This window comes from Engystomops pustulosus, chromosome 4, assembly GCF_040894005.1.
Source record: "Engystomops pustulosus chromosome 4, aEngPut4.maternal, whole genome shotgun sequence".
Lineage (NCBI taxonomy): Eukaryota > Metazoa > Chordata > Amphibia > Anura > Leptodactylidae > Engystomops > Engystomops pustulosus.
The window spans coordinates 51,937,537-51,959,570 of NC_092414.1; the positions used below are offsets into that span (position 1 = coordinate 51,937,537).

The 22,034-nt window shown below is 44.9% G+C and overlaps 1 protein-coding gene across 5 annotated transcripts in view; it reads left to right on the top strand.

Moving 5' to 3' along the window:
* The window catches only part of ATP10B (ATPase phospholipid transporting 10B (putative)), a 326,471-nt gene that overhangs the window by 227,795 nt on the left and 76,642 nt on the right, over positions 1–22,034 (top strand). The window contains exon 1 of one of the 5 annotated variants that reach the window (XM_072145905.1): positions 19,324–19,992. The exons of the other annotated variants lie outside the window; for them this stretch is intronic. Coding sequence (XP_072002006.1) covers positions 19,586–19,992 — 407 coding nt within the window. The 5' untranslated portion in view covers positions 19,324–19,585. Of the gene's footprint in view, positions 1–19,323; positions 19,993–22,034 lie in introns of those variants that run through there. 5 annotated transcript variants of the gene reach the window in all.

Sequence of the window (22,034 nt, forward strand, 5' to 3'; positions counted from 1 at the left end):
GTGAACACAGTGCTTCTGACCAGAACAGGTTGGAATAGGCAGTGGTGGGGCCAGACGGAGAGGCAGGGCAAGAGCTGGTGCATCAGCGCCAAATGTGTCATGTAGTGAAGCTCCCGTGGCGAGGGTTCCCGCGGCGAGGGCTAGATTTTCAGAAGTCTGGAGGTTTTTTAAGGAAACACCGGATGACCGACGGACTGTGGTGTGCAACCTTTGCCAAACCAGGATCAGCAGGGGTTCCACCACTACTAGCTTAACTACCACCAGTATGCGCAGGCATATGAATGCTAAACATCCCACTCAGTGGCAACAAGCCCGTTCACTTCCGGCCGTGCACACCACTGCTCCTTCCCCTGTGTCAGCTTATAGTCAGCCCCCTGCCCAGGACCCTGGCCCAAAAACCCCATCGTCGCCTCCACGATCCTCCACAGCATCCACCAGCGTTCAGCTCTCCATACCCCAGACGCTGGAGCGGAAAAGGAAATATAGTGCAACCCACCCGCACGCCCAAGCCCTCAATGTCCTCATCTCCAGATTGCTTAGCCTGGAGATGCTGCCCTATAGGCTGGTAGAGACCGAGGCCTTTCGCAACCTCATGGCGGCGGCCGCCCCTCGGTATTCGGTCCCCAGCCGCCACTACTTTTCCCGATGTGCCGTCCCAGCCCTGCAACGCCGTTTCTGACAAGGTCCACCTGACCACGGACACGTGGACGAGTGCTGCCGGGCAGGGCCACTATATATCGCTGACGGCACATTGGGTTAACTTGGTGGAGGCTGGGACCGAGTCTGACCCTGCGGCTGGTCATATACTGCCGACGCCGAGGATTGCGGGGCCTACCTCGATCCAGGTCTTTCAGGCCTACTATGCCTCCACGAAGGTGCGCCGCATCTGTGCGCATTTCAGGAAGTCCAGCACAGATGCTGCCACTCTCAGGGCAGCGCAGCGCCGCCTCCAACTGCCCGCTCACCGACTGTTATGCGACGTGCCCACGAGGTGGAATTCAACATTAACCATGTTATCCAGAGTTTTCCAGCAGCGCAGAGTGATTGTAGACTGCCAGATGTCAACTTCCACCAGAACTGGTAGTCAGGTCAGTCAGCTTCCTCAAGTCTACAATGAGGAGGGGATGTGGATGTCTGATATCTGTCAGGTGCTGAGTAACTTCGAGGAGTCAACACAGATGGTCAGTGGCGATGCCGCCATCATCAGCCTCACCATCCCGCTGCTTGGCCTGTTGAAAAACTCTCTGATCAGCATGAAGTCGGAAGCTTTGGGCTCGTCACAAGAGACGGGGGAAGAAGATTCCCTTGTTGATAGCCAAAGCACCCTCAGGTCTGTTTCTCAGCGCATATCGGAGGAGGTGGAGGAGGATGAGGAGAAAGAGGAGGAGAATGTTGGCGAGACACAAGAGGGGACCATTGTTCAGTCCTTCACTGTTCAGCGTGTATGGGCAGAAGAAGAGGAGTTGGAGGAGTTGGAGGAGGAGGAAATGGACAGTCAGGACAGTGAGGGGAGTGAATTCTTGCGCGTTGGTACTCTGGCGCAAATGGCAGATTTCATGCTAGGCTGCCTATCCCGTGACCCTCGCGTTCAAAGTATTTATTCCAGCACCGTTTACTGGGTATTCACTCTCCTGGACCCACGGTACAAGCAAAATCTTTCCACTCTCATCCCTGGAGAGGAAAGGAGTGTGAGAATGCATGAATACCAGCAGGCCCTGGTGCACAAGCTGAAACAGTATTTCCCTTCTGACAGTGCTAGCGGCAGAGTGCGTAGTTCTGCAGGACAAGTAGCGAGGGAGAGTAGACGAGCAGGCAGCTTGTCCAGCACTGGCAAGGGTACGCTTTACAAGGCTTTTGCCTGCTTTTTGTCACCCCAGCAAGACACTGTCACCTGTCCCCAGTCTCGGCAGAGTAGGGCTGATCTTTACAGAAAGATGGTGAGGGAGTACGTAGCTGACCATACCATCGTCCTAAATGATCACACAGCTCCCTACAACTACTGGGTTTCAAAGCTGGACATGTGGCACGAACTGGCGCTGTACGCCTTGGAGGTTCTTGCCTGCCCTGCCGCTAGCGTGTTGTCCGAGCGGGTTTTCAGTGCAGCTGGTGGCATCATCACCGATAAGCGTACACGCCTGTCGACTGACAGCGCTGACAGGCTGACGCTTATTAAGATGAATAAAGCCTGGATTTCTCATAATTTCCAATCTCCACCAGGTGAAGGAAGCTCAAACTGAATAATTTATGCACTCCTCCTCCTCATTTTCCTCCTTCTCCTCCTCTTTGTACACTAAAGCAGAGGAAACTGGCTATTTTTTGACAGGGCCCACTGGCTCTAGCTATAGTACTCTATGCATTTAATTTTTCTGGAGGGCCACCTACCCGGTCCTCTGTTTTAAACAATTTTTGGGAGTGCCACATACAGGCACTCAATCTATTCAATTTTTCTGGAGGGCCACCTACCTGCTCCTCTGGTTTGAAAACTTTTTTGGACTGCCACATACAGGCACTCAATCTATTTCATTTTTCTGGAGGGCCACCTACCTGCTCCTCTGGTTTGAAAACTTTTTTGGACTGCCACATACAGGCACTCAATCTATTTCATTTTTCTGGAGGGCCACCTACCTGCTCCTCTGGTTTGAAAACTTTTTTGGACTGCCACATACAGGCACTCAATCTATTCCATTTTTCTGGAGGGCCACCTACCTGCTCCTCTGGTTTGAAAACTTTTTTGGACTGCCACATACAGGCACTCAATCTATTTCATTTTTCTGGAGGGCCACCTACCTGCTCCTCTGGTTTGAAAACTTTTTTGGACTGCCACATACAGGCACTATCCAAATTAAATTGTCTCCATAGCAGCCTCCACACGTTGTCTCCATTGCTACCTCCAAAAGTCGTCCATATAGCTGCCTCCATACATCGTCCCCTTATCAAACGAGGTGTGTCAGGCAGAAATTTGGGTTGTTTTCATGGATTCCTCATCAAAGTTGTTAACTTTGTCGCCACCCTGCTGTGTTATCCACAAAATATACTGCCAAACTTTTACCATTTACCGATATTATTTCAGCGCTTCTTGCGCATCTGTTTACATTCCCCTCACCCGCCATATCCCAAACTTATAAGAACGCTACTACACTTAACTTGGTGGAGGCTGGGACCGAGTCTGACCCTGGGGCTGGTCATATACTGCCGACGCCGAGGATTGCGGGGCCTACCTCGGTCCAGGTCTCAAAGGCCTACTATACCTCCTCCTCCTCCCACCCCTCCTCCACCTCCTCCTTCTCTGAATTACCATCCGTGGGCATGGCGCCATCAGTCGGTAGCTCTAGGCACAGCAGCAGTGCCGTCGCTAAGCGACAGCAGGCGGTGCTCAAACTGCTGAGCCTAGGCGATAAAAGGCACACCGCCCAAGAGCTATTACAGGGCATTCCACATCAAACTTGTTAACTTTGTCGCCACCCTGCTGTGTAATCCACAAAATATGCTGCCAAACTTTTACCATTTACCGATATTATTTCAGCGCTTCTTGCGCATCTGTTTACATTCCCCTCACCCGCCATATCCCAAACTTATAAGAACGCTACTACACTTGATCTTATACAAAAGGTTCTTAGAAGTGCTGTTTGGGGAGTAGCCTAGAGACAGGGGCTTGGATTGGCGAAAGCTCGCCTGGCAGCGGAGCGCCAGCTCCATCCCAAGATCCAACTAACATAGTTTTAACTGCAGCACCTTTAATCTACTACTAGTTCACTGCCTCCATACATGGTCCCCTTATCAAACGAGCTGTGTCAGGCAGAATTTTCAGGTGTTTCACCACATACATAGTGGAACTCGGCCCATCTGTCACCATGCTGGAGACCTGAAGTTTCAATCATAGAAGCAATATGGATGCCCCAGTAGTCACTCTTAATCATGGAAGTCGTCTCCATGGCTTCCTCCCCATGTCGTCCCTTTATCAAAAGAGCTGTGTCAGGCTAATTTTTCGGGTGTTTCACCAGATACGTTATGGAACTTGGTCACTATGTCGCCACCATGCTGTGTTATCGACTAAATATACCGTCAACCTTTTGTTCACAGAGGAAATAATTTCAGCGCTTCTTGCTCACCTCCTTTGGTTCCTCTCTGCCACCCATTGGTTTGAAGCCTGAGTCCATTTAGGGTATGTCGCCATGCCACTCTCTAGCCTGCCGCTGCTGCCTCTGCATGCCGTCCCCTATAGTGTCAGGGTCAATTATTGGATGTTTTAGATGCTATCTAGCTTCATTCTGTCACTCTGTCATGGCCATGCTGCTGCCCATAATTTTGGCATAATGGTGCGTTTAAGCAGCCTCAGAGGCATCCATGCATGCTGCCCCTGCTTTTTCCTGTCCATTTCCGTGGTGTTTCCATCCTTTTCTGAGGTTTCCAGGTGTTTGGCCAAGCTTCCCTGTGCAGAGCCTTGGTCCCCTTGAAAAATGCTCGAGTCTCCCATTGACTTCAATGGGGCTCGTTATTCGAGACGAGCACTCGAGCATCGGGAAAAGTTCGTCTCGAATAACGAGTACCCGAGCATTTTAGTGCTCGCTCATCTCTATTGATAACCATACTTAGCTGTAAACTTCATATTCATATCATTTGTATTTAAATACATAACAAAATCATGAATTCCTCCACTGTGCGAGACCATACTATGAAGACATTCATAGTACTTCTCTTTATTTCTGAGCTCTCTGCCTCCATTAATTTATACAACCATTTTACATCTCAATTAAAAAAATCATCATTCTGGATGATGCCACTAGACTGAACTGTAAAAAAACATGATTTTGATGGGGTTTACCTCCTTTTCAACCTACTGGTTGTAGTTTATGAGGTCAATATCTGCCGTGAGTTTCCCTTTAATATGCTCCTTTGGGAGATATTTGCTTGAAATTGCAACCTACCGGCTTACACCAACTCTTACAGTTTTGTGATACTGCTTGTACAGTTACTTAGGTTTAGAAACCTTATATATCGCTTCTGACTTTACTGCCGTCCTTATCAACTATTTAATATGCCTGAACTTTCATCACACCAACACATTTATATACGGTATGTTCTAAAGCTACACAAGACTGTTCCAGTGCTGAAATACTAGAGCGTTGTGTACTTTCATGTTACTTTTCTCTATATAGTTCTGAAAAGTGCAGCATAGGAATACCCTGGTACTGGGTGATCTGCATCTCACTCCTTGAGTCTTCTTAAGAACTTGAATTGCTCATAGCTTTATAAGTTTATGGATTTTACACAAAAGCACTGAAATCGGAGTATTTTATACAATTGATATATATGCAAATCTCTTTCACAATAGCTGTCACAGATGCAAAGTGCTTTAAATATCAAGAAAACGTAAAAGGGCTACAAATAATCTTCACATATGGCCATTTAAGTATAGTAATGTAAAGTTCCCAAAAAATCTGTTTTAAGGAAATGAATAGTTATAAAAAGCCACAGATATTAAAGTTAAGACTTGGTACAGTCATCACATACACTAATAGTAAAACATCCTTTAACCTTTGTACTTGTACTAAGGCGAGGTTAAAAAAAGATATCAGAAGTGGAGCTGCATTTATCTACATGTCAATGATGACTATTTTATAGTTGTGTAACAACTTTTCTAGTGTCAGTCATTACCATCAGTTTCTATGTGTCTCTTCTTTATCTCTTTGGAACTCTACTTATTGTTACTATTTAACTAAATATCTATCCATGGCATTGAAAGCCCAATCGACTAGAATACCAAGAAGTAGTGATCACTGTTTAGTAGCACTCTGCTTGCTTCTATGGGACTATTTCTATATACTTGTCATGGTGTACTTTGTGTACCAGATATAGTTAGAAGAGATCATCGGCTTAAGAAATACCTTTGCCAGAACTGGTAGTGTGTAAATTGATGGAATGGGGGCATTGTGGACGCTAACAGTATTTTATCTACAAAGTATTAATGAAGAATTCACCATATCCATGCAATACAGGGCTCTGTTGATTTCATTGGGTATTTTAAAATGAAAAAGGCATAAAATACTCCAGCCTTTTTTATTGCCTATTCTTAGAAATGCTCATCATTGGCCCAGGGAGGTCTGGCCCTCCAACTGATAAGTTGTTTGGAGCAATACTTGCACTCCACTGAGTGCGGACATCTCTTCTAAGGACTGTGATGACACATCTATTGGTCTATGGGGCTAAGATGCATACTAAGCACAGCCACGATAGACTTCTTAGAAGGAAGGGATTGTCCAAATTGGAAAGCTCCTTTAAAAGTAATTCAGGAAAGGAGATAACGTGGTGATACCCAGCAATCATAAAACTAGGGATCCCGTTTACCTAGACTAATTGAGTGGCAGGACAAGCATGTGCACTGCTGCTCCAAGCTATGCAACAAAATCTAGGCTGATATCAATGATTCTGCATTCCCTGAGATTCTCATACTTTGTTTTAATGTTGGTGGCAACTAACTAACAACTATCATTTGCAGATACAGATCAAATGGTTTATCCCCAATTATTTTCCCTCCATCCTTTATACTTTGGACAACACTATCAGTGGGAATGGTTCATCTCATCCTAGATAGTAGTGGTGGCTGGTTTGAATGCTGAACCCTGACTGTTTCCTCTCTCTTTGGCTTTTCTATTGTCATTTGTGTGTAAGCAGACCTCTGGAGCCAAAGACAAAAGGCCTGCAAACAACAGTGGTCTGTTGTTTGTGGACCAAAGTTTTTCTGCAGATACCCTTAAGCTCATATTTATCCAAAAAGGAAGCTATTGCATCCTTCCAAGTCCTACCAAGCTTTCTTGTTCTACCTCCAGATAATTGCTTCTTTTGTTCTAGATCTAAGTAGTCTTATTACTATTTAGACAGCTTAGATCATATCATTCCATTATAGGCTGTCTTCATTTTAGACTTTATCTTTTAATTATTCTATATTTTTCTATGACCTTTCTATACCATCTAATAATCTAGAACTAATTATAGTTATTACCTCCAAATTAACCATTTCCCCTCGCCTTGCTTTGTTTTTCCAAACCACTGTATGGTTGCCCTCCCGTCCTGTGCACTTACCACCCCATGTACAGACCATGTAGTGGATCTCTAACAATTCAATAGCAGGCTAGAAGTGTGGATATCATGGGTGCAGTGTCTTTGGGAATCCTCTTGATATCATGGTGATGGTGCTGCCCTGCTTAATGTGCAATATTATTTTTGTGATATTATTAGAAAGACCTTAACTAGAGATGAGCGAACATACTCGTCCGAGCTTGATGCTCGATCGAGCATTAGCGTACTCGTAACTGCTCGTTGCTCGGACGAGTATTTCGCCCGCTCGAGAAAATGGCAGCTCCCGCCGTTTTGCTTTTTGGCGGCCAGAAACAGAGCCAATCACAAGCCAGGAGACTCTGCACTCCACCCAGCATGACGTTGTACCCTTACACGTCGATAGCAGTGGTTGGCTGGCCAGATCAGGTGACCCTGGGATAGACTAGCCGCTGCCCGCACTGCTCGGATCATTCTCTGTCTGGATGCCGCTAGGGAGAGAGCTGCTGCTGGTCAGGGAAAGCGTTAGGGTGTTCTATTAGCTTACTGTTAGGCAGGAGTGATTCTACAACAGCCCTTCTTAGGGCTACAATAACGTTATCCTTTTTTTTTATTTGCTTGTGGCTGGGCTTGCTGGCACTAGTAGTGTGGTAGTAGTACCATATTGTGAGGAATTAGCAGGGGGACTTGCTACCGTTGTGTTTAGCTCTTAGTGACACACATATCCACCTCAAACACCAAAGTGGGAAAATTTATTAGGGGTTTGATTTCAATTAGGCACAGTCTGCCAGTTTCTTTTTATTTTACGTTTATTTTTTTCATAACTCAGCGTCATCTCATCTGGCATAGTAGTGTGCTTTAATACTTGGCTAGAAAATAGCCATAGGAGAATCCAAACGGCTTACTTACGCCTACAGTAGCGTTATATATATTTGATTTCTGGTTGATCTGCTGGTGGCTGTAGTTGTTGCAGTGCATCTACTAGCAAATTGTGAGCAATTTGGAGTGAGACTTGCGACCACTGTGTTTTGCGCTTAGTGACGCACATATCCATTGCAAAGACCGAAGTGGGAAAATTTATTAGGGCCCGGGGTTGGATTTCAATTAGGCACAGTCTGCCATTTCCTTTTTTATTTTACGTTTATTTTTTTCATAACTCAGCGTCATCTCATCTGGCATAGTAGTGTGCTTTAATACTTGGCTAGAAAATAGCCATAGGAGAATCCAAACGGCTTACTTACGCCTACAGTAGCGTTATATATATTTGATTTCTGGTTGATCTGCTGGTGGCTGTAGTTGTTGCAGTGCATCTACTAGCAAATTGTGAGCAATTTGGAGTGAGACTTGCGACCACTGTGTTTTGCGCTTAGTGACGCACATATCCATCGCAAAGACCGAAGTGGGAAAATTTATTAGGGTCCGGGGTTGTATTTCAATTAGGCACAGTCTGCCATTTCCTTTTTTATTTTACGTTTATTTTTTTCATAACTCAGCGTCATCTCATCTGGCATAGTAGTGTGCTTTAATACTTGGCTAGAAAATAGCCATAGGAGAATCCAAACGGCTTACTTACGCCTACAGTAGCGTTATATATATTTGATTTCTGGTTGATCTGCTGGTGGCTGTAGTTGTTACAGTGCATCTACTAGCAAATTGTGAGCAATTTGGAGTGAGACTTGCGACCACTGTGTTTTGCGCTTAGTGACGCACATATCCATCGCAAAGACCGAAGTGGGAAAATTTATTAGGGCCCGGGGTTGGATTTCAATTAGGCACAGTCTGCCATTTCCTTTTTTATTTTACGTTTATTTTTTTCATAACTCAGCGTCATCTCATCTGGCATAGTAGTGTGCTTTAATACTTGGCTAGAAAATAGCCATAGGAGAATCCAAACGGCTTACTTACGCCTACAGTAGCGTTATATATATTTGATTTCTGGTTGATCTGCTGGTGGCTGTAGTTGTTGCAGTGCATCTACTAGCAAATTGTGAGCAATTTGGAGTGAGACTTGCGACCACTGTGTTTTGCGCTTAGTGACGCACATATCCATCGCAAAGACCGAAGTGGGAAAATTTATTAGGGCCCGGGGTTGGATTTCAATTAGGCACAGTCTGCCATTTCCTTTTTTATTTTACGTTTATTTTTTTCATAACTCAGCGTCATCTCATCTGGCATAGTAGTGTGCTTTAATACTTGGCTAGAAAATAGCCATAGGAGAATCCAAACGGCTTACTTACGCCTACAGTAGCGTTATATATATTTGATTTCTGGTTGATCTGCTGGTGGCTGTAGTTGTTGCAGTGCATCTACTAGCAAATTGTGAGCAATTTGGAGTGAGACTTGCGACCACTGTGTTTTGCGCTTAGTGACGCACATATCCATCGCAAAGACCGAAGTGGGAAAATTTATTAGGGCCCGGGGTTGGATTTCAATTAGGCACAGTCTGCCATTTCCTTTTTTATTTTACGTTTATTTTTTTCATAACTCAGCGTCATCTCATCTGGCATAGTAGTGTGCTTTAATACTTGGCTAGAAAATAGCCATAGGAGAATCCAAACGGCTTACTTACGCCTACAGTAGCGTTTTATATATTTGATTTCTGGTTGATCTGCTGGTGGCTGTAGTTGTTGCAGTGCATCTACTAGCAAATTGTGAGCAATTTGGAGTGAGACTTGCGACCACTGTGTTTTGCGCTTAGTGACGCACATATCCATCGCAAAGACCGAAGTGGGAAAATTTATTAGGGCCCGGGGTTGGATTTCAATTAGGCACAGTCTGCCATTTCCTTTTTTATTTTACGTTTATTTTTTTCATAACTCAGCGTCATCTCATCTGGCATAGCAGTGTGCTTTCATACTTGGCTAGAAAATAGCCATAGCAATAGGATAGCATCGTTTGGTTTTAAAAACTAAAAAACACACAAAAAAAAAAAAAAACACAAAAAAAAGGTAAAAAAAAATTAAAGTTATAACTCTCATTTTCAAAATGTTTAACCCGAGGGCTAGGGGTAGAGGACGAGGGCGGGGACGTGGGCGTCCAACTACTGCAGGGGTCAGAGGCCGTGGTCCTGGGCGGGGTGAGACACCACCTGCTGATGAGGGAGCAGGGGAACGCCGCAGAGCTACACTCCCTAGGTTCATGTCTCAAGTTACTGGGACTCGTGGTAGAGCACTGTTGAGGCCAGAACAGTGCGAACAGGTGATGTCGTGGATTGCCGACAATGCTTCGAGCTATTTGTCCACCAGTCAGTCTTCCACGCAGTCCACCCATGTCACCGAAATCGGCACTCCTCCAGCTCCTGCACCTCAGCCTCCTCTCCCCCAGTCTGCCCCCTCCCAGCAAAATTTGCCATTTGAACCGGCATACTCTGAGGAACTGTTTTCTGGACCCTTCCCACAGTCACAAAACACTTGTCCGGTTGCTGATGAGCAATTTTCCGATGCCCAGGTTTTCCACCAGTCGCAGTCTGTGGGTGATGATGACCTTCTTGACGTAGTGGAAGAAGTGTGTAAAGAGGTGTCCGACGATGAGGAGACACGGTTGTCAGACAGTGGGGAAGTTGTTGTCAGGGCAGGAAGTCCGAGGGGGGAGCAGACTGAGGGATCGGAGGATGATGAGGTGACAGACCCAAGCTGGGTTGAGAGGCCGGGTGAACACAGTGCTTCTGAGACGGAGGAGAGTCCTCGACCAGAACAGGTTGGAAGAGGCAGTGGTGGGGCCAGACGGAGAGGCAGGGCCAGAGCTGGTGCATCAGCGCCAAATGTGTCAACTAGTGAAGCTCCCGTGGCGAGGGCTCCTGCGGCGAGGGCTAGATTTTCAGAAGTCTGGAGGTTCTTTAAGGAAACACCGGATGACCGACGGACTGTGGTGTGCCACATTTGCCAAACCAGGATCAGCAGGGGTTCCACCACTACTAGCTTAACTACCACCAGTATGCGCAGGCATATGAATGCTAAACACCCCACTCAGTGGCAACAAGCGCGTTCACCTCCGGCCGTGCACACCACTGCTCCTTCCCCTGTGTCAGCCCCCTGCCCAGGACCCTGCCACAAAAACCCCATCGTCGCCTCCACGATCCTCCACAGCATCCACCAGCGTTCAGCTCTCCATACCCCAGACGCTGGAGCGGAAACGCAAATATAGTGCAACCCACCCGCACGCCCAAGCCCTTAATGTGCACATCTCCAGATTGCTAAGCCTGGAGATGCTGCCCTATAGGCTATTAGAGACCGAGGCCTTTCGCAGCCTCATGGCGGCGGCCGCCCCTCGGTATTCGGTCCCCAGCCGCCACTACTTTTCCCGATGTGCCGTCCCAGCCCTGCACCAGCACGTGTCAGACAACATAATCCGTGCCCTGACCAACGCCGTTTCTGACAAGGTCCACCTGACCACGGACACGTGGACGAGTGCTGCCGGGCAGGGCCACTATATATCGCTGACGGCACATTGGGTTAACTTGGTGGAGGCTGGGACCGAGTCTGACCCTGCGGCTGGTCATATACTGCCGACGCCGAGGATTGCGGGGCCTACCTCGGTCCAGGTGTTTCAGGCCTACTATGCCTTCTCCCCCTCCCACCCCTCCTCCACCTCCTCCTCCGAACGACCATCCGTGGGCATGGCGCCATCAGCCGGTAGCTCTAGGCACAGCAGCAGTGCAGTCGCTAAGCGACAGCAGGTGGTGCTGAGACTGCTGAGCCTAGGCGATAAAAGGCACACCGCCCAAGAACTATTACAGGGCATCACGGCGCAGACTGATCTGTGGCTGGCACCTCTGAACCTGAAGCCAGGCATGGTTGTGTGTGACAACGGCCGTAACCTGGTGGCGGCTCTGCAACTCGGCAGACTGACACATGTGCCATGCCTGGCCCATGTGTTAAATCTGATAGTTCAGCGTTTCCTCAAGACATACCCCAATCTGTCTGATTTGCTCACGAAGGTGCGCCGCATCTGTGCGCATTTCAGGAAGTCCAGCACAGATGCTGCCACTCTCAGCGCAGCGCAGCGCCGCCTCCAACTGCCCGCTCACCGACTGTTGTGCGACGTGCCCACGAGGTGGAATTCAACACTGACCATGTTATCCAGAGTTTACCAGCAGCGCCGAGCGATTGTAGACTGCCAGATGTCAACTTCCACCAGAACTGGTAGTCAGGTCAGTCAGCTTCCTCAAGTCTACAATGAGGAGTGGACGTGGATGTCTGATATCTGTCAGGTGCTGAGTAACTTTGAGGAGTCAACACAGATGGTCAGTGGCGATGCCGCCATCATCAGCCTCACCATCCCGCTGCTTGGCCTGTTGAAAAACTCTCTGGTCAGCATGAAGTCGGAAGCTTTGCGCTCCTCACAAGAGACGGGGGAAGAAGATTCCCTTGTTGATAGCCAAAGCACCCTTAGGTCTGTTTCTCAGCGCATATCGGAGGAGGTGGAGGAGGAAGAGGAGGAGAATGTTGGCGAGACACAAGAGGGGACCATTGTTGAGTCCTTCACTGTTGAGCGTGTATGGGCAGCAGAAGAGGAGTTGGAGGAGTTGGAGGAGGAGGAAATGGACAGTCAGGCCAGTGAGGGGAGTGAATTCTTACGCGTTGGTACTCTGGCGCATATGGCAGATTTCATGCTAGGCTGCCTATCCCGTGACCCTCGCGTTCAAAGAATTTATTCCAGCACCGATTACTGGGTGTTCACTCTCCTGGACCCACGGTACAAGCAAAATCTTTCCACTCTCATCCCTGGAGAGGAAAGGAGTGTGAGAATGCATGAATACCAGCAGGCCCTGGTGCACAAGCTGAAACAGTATTTCCCTTCTGACAGCGCTAGCGGCAGAGTGCGTAGTTCTGCGGGACAAGTAGCGAGGGAGAGTAGGCGAGCAGGCAGCTTGTCCAGCACTGGCAAGGGTACGCTTTACAAGGCTTTTGCCAGCTTTATGTCACCCCAGCAAGACACTGTCACCTGTCCCCAGTCTCGGCAGAGTAGGGCTGATCTTTACAGAAAGATGGTGAGGGAGTACGTAGCTGACCATACCATCGTCCTAAATGATCACACAGCTCCCTACAACTACTGGGTTTCAAAGCTGGACATGTGGCACGAACTGGCGCTGTACGCCTTGGAGGTTCTTGCCTGCCCTGCCGCTAGCGTCTTGTCCGAGCGGGTTTTCAGTGCAGCTGGTGGCATCATCACCGATAAGCGTACACGCCTGTCGACTGACAGCGCTGACAGGCTGACGCTTATCAAAATGAATAAAGCCTGGATTTCTCCTAATTTCCAATCTCCACCAGGTGAAGGAAGCTCAACCTGAATAATTTATCCACTCCTCCTCCTCCTCATTTTCCTCCTTCTCCTCCTCTTTGTACAGTAAAGCAGAGGAAACTGGCTATTTTTTTACAGGGCCCACTGGCTCTAGCTATAGTACTTTATGCATTTAATTTTTATGGAGGGCCACCGACCCGGTCCTCTGTTTTAAACAATTTTTGGGAGTGCCACATACAGGCACTCAATCTATTCAATTTTTCTGGAGGGCCACCTACCTGCTCCTCTGGTTTGAAAACTTTTTTGGACTGCCACATACAGGCACTCAATCTATTCCATTTTTATGGAGGGCCACCTACCTGCTCCTCTGGTTTGAAAACTTTTTTGGACTGCCACATACAGGCACTCAATCTATTCCATTTTTATGGAGGGCCACCTACCTGCTCCTCTGGTTTGAAAACTTTTTTGGACTGCCACATACAGGCACTCAATCTATTCCATTTTTCTGGAGGGCCACCTACCTGCTCCTCTGGTTTGAAAACTTTTTTGGACTGCCACATACAGGCACTATCCAAATTGAATTGTCTCCATAGCAGCCTCCACACGTTGTCTCCATTGCTACCTCCAAAAGTCGTCCATATAGCTGCCTCCATACATCGTCCCTTTATCAAACGAGGTGTGTCAGGCCGAAATTTGGGTTGTTTTCATGGATTCCACATCAAAGTTGTTAACTTTGTCGCCACCCTGCTGTGTTATCCACAAAATACACTGGCAAACTTTTACCATTTACGGATATTATTTCAGCGCTTCTTGCGCATCTGTTTACATTCCCCTCACCCGCCATATCCTAAACTTATAAGAACGCTACTACACTTGATCTTATACAAAAGGTTCTTAGAAGTGCTGTTTGGGGAGTAGCCTAGAGACAGGGGCTTGGATTGGCGAAAGCTCGCCTGGCAGCGGAGCGCCAGCTCCATGCCAAGAACCAACTAACATAGTTTTAACTGCAGCACCTTTAATCTACTACTAGTTCACTGCCTCCATACATGGCCGCCTTATCAAACGTGCTGTGTCAGGCAGAATTTTGGGTTGTTTTCATGGCTTCCACAACAAACTTGTTAACTTTGTCACCACCCTGCTGTGTAATCCTCAAAATATACTGGCAAACTTTTACCATTTACGGATATTATTTCAGCGCTTCTTGCGCATCTGTTTACATTCCCCTCACCCGCCATATTCCAAACTTATAAGAACGCTACTACACTTAACTTGGTGCAGGCTGGGACCGAGTCTGACCCTGGGGCTGGTCATATACTGCCGACGCAGAGGATTGCGGGGCCTACCTCGGTCCAGGTGTTTCAGGCCTACTATGCCTCCTCCTCCTCCCACCCCTCCTCCACCTCCTCCTCCGAATTACCATCCGTGGGCATGGCGCCATCAGTCGGTAGCTCTAGGCACAGCAGCAGTGCCGTCGCTAAGCGACAGCAGGCGGTGCTCAAACTGCTGAACCTAGGTGATAAAAGGCACACCGCCCAAGAGCTATTACAGGGCATTCCGCATCAAACTTGTTAACTTTGTCGCCACCGTGCTGTGTAAGCCACAAAATATACTGGAAAACTTTTTTCATTTACGGATATTATTTCAGCGCTTCTTGCGCAGATGTTTACATTCCCCTCACCCGCCATATCCCAAACTTATAAGAACGCTACTACACTTGATCTTATACAAAAGGTTCTTAGAAGTGCTGTTTGGGGAGTAGCCTAGAGACAGGGGCTTGGATTGGCAAAAGCTCGCCTGGCAGCGGAGCGCCAGCTCCATGCCAAGATCCAACTAACATAGTTTTAACTGCAGCACCTTTAATCTACTACTAGTTCACTGCCTCCATACATGGTCCCCTTATCAAACGAGCTGTGTCAGGCAGAATTTTGGATTGTTTTCATGGCTTCCATGTTAACTTTGTCGCCACCCTGCTGTGTAATCCACAAAATATACTGGCAAACTTTTATCATGTACCGATATTATTTGAGCGCTTCTTGCTCACCTCCTTTGGTTCCTCTCTGCCACCCATTGGTTTGAAGCCTGAGTCCATTTAGGGTATGTTGCCATGCCACTCTCTAGCCTGCCGCTGCTGCCGCTGCCTCTGCATGCCGTCCCCTATAGTGTCAGGGTCAATTATTGGATGTTTTAGATGCTATCTAGCCTCATTCGGTCACTCTGTCATGGCCATGCTGTTGCCCATAATTTTGGCATAATGGTGCGATTAAGCAGCCTCAGAGGCATCCATGCATGCTGCCCCTGCTGTTTCCTGTCCATTTCCGTGGTGTTTCCATCCTTTTCTGAGGTTCCCAGGTGTTTGGCCAAGCTTCCCTGTGCAGAGCCTTGGTCCCCTTGAAAAATGCTCGAGTCTCCCATTGACTTCAATGGGGCTCGTTACTCGAAACGAGCACTCGAGCATCTGGAAAAGTTCGTCTCGAATAACGAGTACCCGAGCATTTTAGTGCTCGCTCATCTCTAACCTTAACCCAACATACTGTATTAGGAAATTAGAAGGTGCTATACCACAATAGAGACCCAAGGTATGGTGTCTGCCCCAAGTGTGAAGGGAGAGGAATCTGCTATACTGTCTAGCAGTTTTTCTAGCTGTGACCTGAGGGATAGAGGCCATTACCTCTTGCTGAATTTGACCTTTCCCCCCCCCCCCCGATATCTTCAGCTTTTGTAGCACATCCCCCATTCTATGTTATTTGTTATACACTTGCACATCTAATGATTGATAAAAATAAGTATGCATATATTTTTCAATTTGTATAATTAGGTTAATGTAAGTGTTTTTGCTACTATTTTTATTTATGAGACTTCAAGCTTTTATATTTGTTTTTACCGTTTTGTTTACTTTGTTTACTTGTATACTCATGAATTGGGTAGTGAACAATTAAGCAATTTGCTATGATTTTCTGGATCTAGTGTTTGTTTAACTTTCTGACATCTTGGACAGATTTATCACAGGTATTTCTAAGCTTCAGCATTTAACCCATATGTGATAAGCAAAATATGCGCACAATAAACAGTGAGACAAGATTACAAGCACTAAGATACTTATCTTCTTAGCATTCTCAATTGTAACAAGGGAATTATGGCAATTAGAGCTCTCGTGTCGATCTATTCTTATATCAAGATACTTTCTAACTCTTAAAACATGTTTGGCATTTTATATCTATGATACATGCAATGAGCATTGAGGATTGGACATATAGGGTGAGAAGAAAACTTCCCATGATGCTTTAGACCATTTACTTTGGATGAGGTATCCATGCTGTTGCTCATCACTATAACCTATGGAGGTAAACTATGTGACCTAAAGAAATGTAGATATACTATGGTTAACTCTCTCTTGCTCAAAATGGTTCGTAATCCCCACAATGTTGACGGTTGTTTAACCAATTTCATCTGCCTCAATTGTCAACCTTTAGTAACTGAAAGTATTGTGGTATAGCTAGTTACCTACTACTTATACCCACTAGATGCATGCCACCTCCACCTCCTAAAGTGAATGTAGAGTATTTAGAAGCCTGTGAGAGGTGCCATAAACTTGAAGTGCCTGTACTGCATTGGGAGCGATTACAATCCCACTGTCTTCCATTGTGTGGTATTTTGGGATAGCTTCACAAAGATGTTGATTATATTCAGGGAAAAACAAACACACCCATTCTTTTCATACAAAACAAAAGTCCCACATTTTTATGGCCTGTCCATGAATCTGTGGATGGGTTGTAAACAAGATGGCAGATAATTTTGTTCATGACCTTTAGTGCACAAAGAAGTACCCAAAGATAAAATATCTCACTTTACTGGTAGCTAATTGACGTAAATCGAAAAATTTGCCCTTGAGTGAAAGGCGTGTCATTCATTTCTTGCTTAACAATTTCTTGCTATTAACAGTGACTCATGATTGATATATGAATAAGTTTAATGTTGTATACTATACAGATTTATTTTAAAATATTTGATACTTCATAATGCTTATTATGCCCTTATTTAAAAGGGTATTCCCACGAAGACAAGTTTCTTATATGTACTAAGGATAACAAAATAGCACATTCTCTATTTCACTGTTATTAACAAAAATACAGCATTTCGCAGATATAATATCAACCTGTCTCTATTAGTCCTGGTGTACACAATTTCAGTTGCCCCTAGACACGACCCTGTAACTTATGACTTCGGGACCGGTGGGCACCATCTTGGATTTGTGTGTGACAGCGGAGTCACAGGACGGAGCTCACACTGATCACTTCCTGGCAGCACATCGTTGGCAGAGAGGAGCCACAAACTACAAGGAGATAAGTGATCAGGGAGGCAGGCACATATCTGTGAGAACAGAGATGTAGCAGTGCTCACAGTGTAAAAGTCTGTCAGCCTCTGTCTGTCATTCCCCTGTATAGGCATCTCATCATCTCTCATCTCTCTTCCTATGTGTCAGTGCGTTAGTACAATGTCAGAAGCCAGATGAAAGTGTATATACACCTGTACCCTAACCACATTGTCACCCCACAGAAATAGATGGTCCACAATGTGTCTGCTTAGAGAGACCCCGCCCACACCCTAGGATTTTGCACTGAGCAGCCTAGGGAGTGATAGAAGCTAAAACAGCATATAAAATTGTAAAGTAAGGGGTTAAAATTATCTCTTTTGTGTAAACATCCCTAGGGGATTGAGATGTGAGAATTTTCTTTTGTGGTAAAACCCCTTTAATACTCACATTACAAAATGCATATAAAACTTTGTTGGGTCCAGTATGGTTTCTGCCCATCTGCTATAGATAAAGGGACTGGCAGACAAATAGAGTCCATTGATTTTGGAAGTGACAAACTGAGCAATTACCCAAGAAAAACTTTTATAAGGGTCCTGTAAAGACCAGCCCTAAGGACAACTAGAATTATGAATGTACCCAGGTCCTCTACATTCCTTCACAGGGAATGTGGAAACCTTTTAAGAAATTGCATGCAATGGATGGTATCTTTCATAAAATTATTGCGGATAGATGAAAAGATACCGTGCTTCACCTCATCATGTGCCCTGGAAACAATTGAAAAGATAGAAAAGTAAAATGTAAAACCAGGTTGTTAAAGTAAAAAGAAAGGACCGGTGTGACCTTCATTTTAATATGAATATATTTGGTTTCTGTTGACTTGTTCTTTGTTTTGCCACTTTCTGTATCAAGCTTTTTCTATACTTCCTCATGTAAACAATCTAATTTAGAGATTTGGTATTTGGTTTAATTGTCCATCTGTACTTTTCTTTTTTACATTTTTCAAGTTTTGTTGAGGAATAAATAACTTTTAAAACACCAACCCTTGATTTTGAATTAAAGCAGCATGAACCCAAAAGTGAAGATGTTTCCAGATAAAAAAGCATTTTTTGGGCTTGTGGACAGAAGTCCATGGAGTGAGACATGCTTTTCTCTGCTCCATGAACCTGGACCCTGATAGCGCCACTAAAACAGCATTGTTTAAAGAGCAGTTCATGTATTTCCACAACATACAAAACTAGGATAAAATATACAATAATGCTGCAAAAAAACAAGATTTTCTTCTGGGAACAAATATATATCCCAACTTACCACTTCTTGGTATTGAGAAATAAATAGATTTTTTCAAAGCATGACATACAATAGCTGTAATGATATTGTGTATATAGACTGTGACTGCGCTGAGCTTGATTGTTCTGGTGGATTACAGTTTCCATTAATATACAATCCACAGTACAAAGTGCAAAGAGTCGCCAGCGCACTCTCAGAATATGCTGCCCAGTGAGTGGAGACATCATAGGCTCATTATATGCAGGCACATGGCACACTGCCATTCCATTGTCTTAAATGCAAGTGAGCTGTGACTGCTTCTTAGCATACCAGTCAGGTGAGCAGGTCATCACAGTGATTAAAGTAAGCTGGCTGTAGGACCCAGAGGTAGCTGTCCTGCCCTAAGAATAACTGGTTTATAGTGTGACACACAAGTAGCTAGTGTGACGTCTGCAACCAACAGGTGTACTCTGCAAGTAGTAGAGAAGGAAATAGTCTGCTGGAGTTCACCACACATGAAGGACCTACTCAGGCGTTTTGGGATTTTACTTTAGCATTTCTTAAATTACTATTTTTAACAAGCCAAGCGAACCCGGATTATTTATTACAGCATCAATATGATGACTCAAGATTCCGCTTGCTATCCCTATCTAAGAAGACCTTGAGTAAAGCCTTCCTTATTTTTTTATCAAATTCAGTTATACATGTAGAACAATGGCCTCACTTACCACCGAGATTTGGGAGAGAGTTATCAGGGGAAGACGAAAAAAGGATGACCGCAAGCGAATTATCAAATCCAACCTGTTATTTGAAGGCTCCAAATGGAAGGAGAATCCCAACAGTGTTTACCGGACAAACAAAATTAAGACCACAAAGTATACTTTCCTTTCGTTCATTCCCAAGAACCTTTTTGAACAGTTCCATCGCTTTGCAAATGTGTACTTTGTGTTGCTGGCAGCGCTTAATTTTGTACCAGTGGTCAATGCCTTTCAACCTGCTATAGCTATTATTCCAATTTGTATTATCCTGGCTATCACAGCAATAAAGGATCTATGGGAGGACTTCAGGAGGTTCAAGTCTGACAAGGAGATTAATAACATGCTATGCATGGTGTACTGCAGGTAAATATACACCGAATGAGTCCTCAATGTTTTTTATATTTAAGCAAATTGGGATTTTTGATAAATATTTTCATGTTTTTCCATGTCATGCAGATAAATTGTACAAGTGTTTTGATGGTCGTTGGTTTTTGAGTTAAGAATGTGTTCCATTTCAATTACTAGATTGAAGTTGAAGTAGTATACAAGGAAAATGGTGGAAGGTGGTATAGCAATATAAATGATGCCTTCTTCAGTTTCTAGTTTACACCACTACCCTTCTACAGGAGGTTTTGTGCCCAAATTTCCTATGAAATATTCCAGTTTATTCCTGTGTTCTCATCATGTTTTAAAAGTAGGGGCAAGTCCAACCGGAAATGACCCCAGTCTATCAAGAAACCTCATCAAAACTGCATGTTATTACACCCAGATTTTAGTGAAGGTCTTTATTACCATAGAATAATTCATTATTATCATGCTATAATTGAAATTCAAAAGACGCTGGAGTAGAACATCTATGACAGTGATGGCGAACCTTTTAGCGCCCGAGTGCCCAAACTGCAACCCAAACCCCCCTCATTTATCGCGAGGTGTCAACCAAAAAATTAAAGCAGTAAGTTATTGCTCCCTGTTCTTCAACAACTTTCAATTAGATTGGTCTCCTGAGATCAGCAACACAGTAGAAAGATGGAAAATTTGCATCATTTTAGCTTCTTTCCAGTGTCCCTCTGTACACAGAGAATCGTGGGGCCAGCAGGAGGTCCTCCAAAAATAATTCTGCCCTGTCTACTCATTCTCCCTTCCTACAGTTCTAAGTAGAGAAGCAAAATATGTCTGAAAGCCGCATCTTTTAAGTGGCTTGCAACTGCAGGAAGATTCTTTGAGTACTGTCTGGTGTGCTGGGGCGATGGCCCAAGTGCCCACAGAAAGGGCTCTGAGTGCCGCCTCTGGCACCCGTGCCATAGGTTCGCCACCACTGATCTATGATCTAGTTATACAGTGGCCGTACTTGATAAAGGGGATAGTGCCTGTGCATTTTACAGAAAGCTGTTGCTAAATGACACATAACACATACACATGAATGTGTGCGAGTCATAGTAGTTTGCCCAGTAAGTGCACGGTCTGGTTTATTTCACACTTATTCATAAACTGAGAGTATTAGCAGAAACATTTCAAGTATTCAGGTAAACACGTCTAAATAACTCTCAGCAAAGCGCCTTGATGTTCATGATAACGTGATAAACTATAACACACATGGAAGGGTTGGATGTAGTGTTGTAGTTATGCCGTCCTGACAAGGCATTTAGTAAATGGGTTCTAATATTCTGTTACTTACAGTGACAAGAAATGTATTTTTGTAGTCATAAAACAAACTCTATCAATTGGCTAATTTGATTATGCTACAATGCAACTACAATTGTTCTGAATCAGTATGCTGCTTAAACATATGTTATAAGCAAATTATCATTGATAACCTGCATGTTTATTGTCCTTTTTGGGGCTCTATCTGGGGCCCAAAGCTGTCGTGGGGCCCATATTCATTCAAACACCCATGTTTTAATAAACCAGGTTAAAAAAAATGTACAAGCTCCTTATTAAAGAATTGTGTGTGTTCATGTATATGCATATATATATAGATACGGGCAGTCTCCGGATTACGTACAAGATAGGTTCCATAGGTTTGTTCTTAAGTTGAATTTGCATGTAAGTCGAAACTGTAAATTTTATAATTGTAGATCCAGACAATTTTTCTTTCGCCCCAGTGACAATAGGGGTCGTCTGTAAGTATGGTGTTCTTAAGTAGGGGACCGTCTTTATGTATGTGTGTGTGATATATATATATATATATATATATATATATATATATATATATATATACACATATATATACACATACATATGGAAATTCCATAGAAGCACAAAAGTGTGGGTGCAAATCCGTAAGACTATTGGCAATGTAGTCCACAATACATACTTCAGGAGCAAGGCAGCAATGTGTTGTGCCGACCAAAACCACAACATGGTAAAAAGACACCCTGCTTTTTCACTTGAATGTTGCTGCCTTG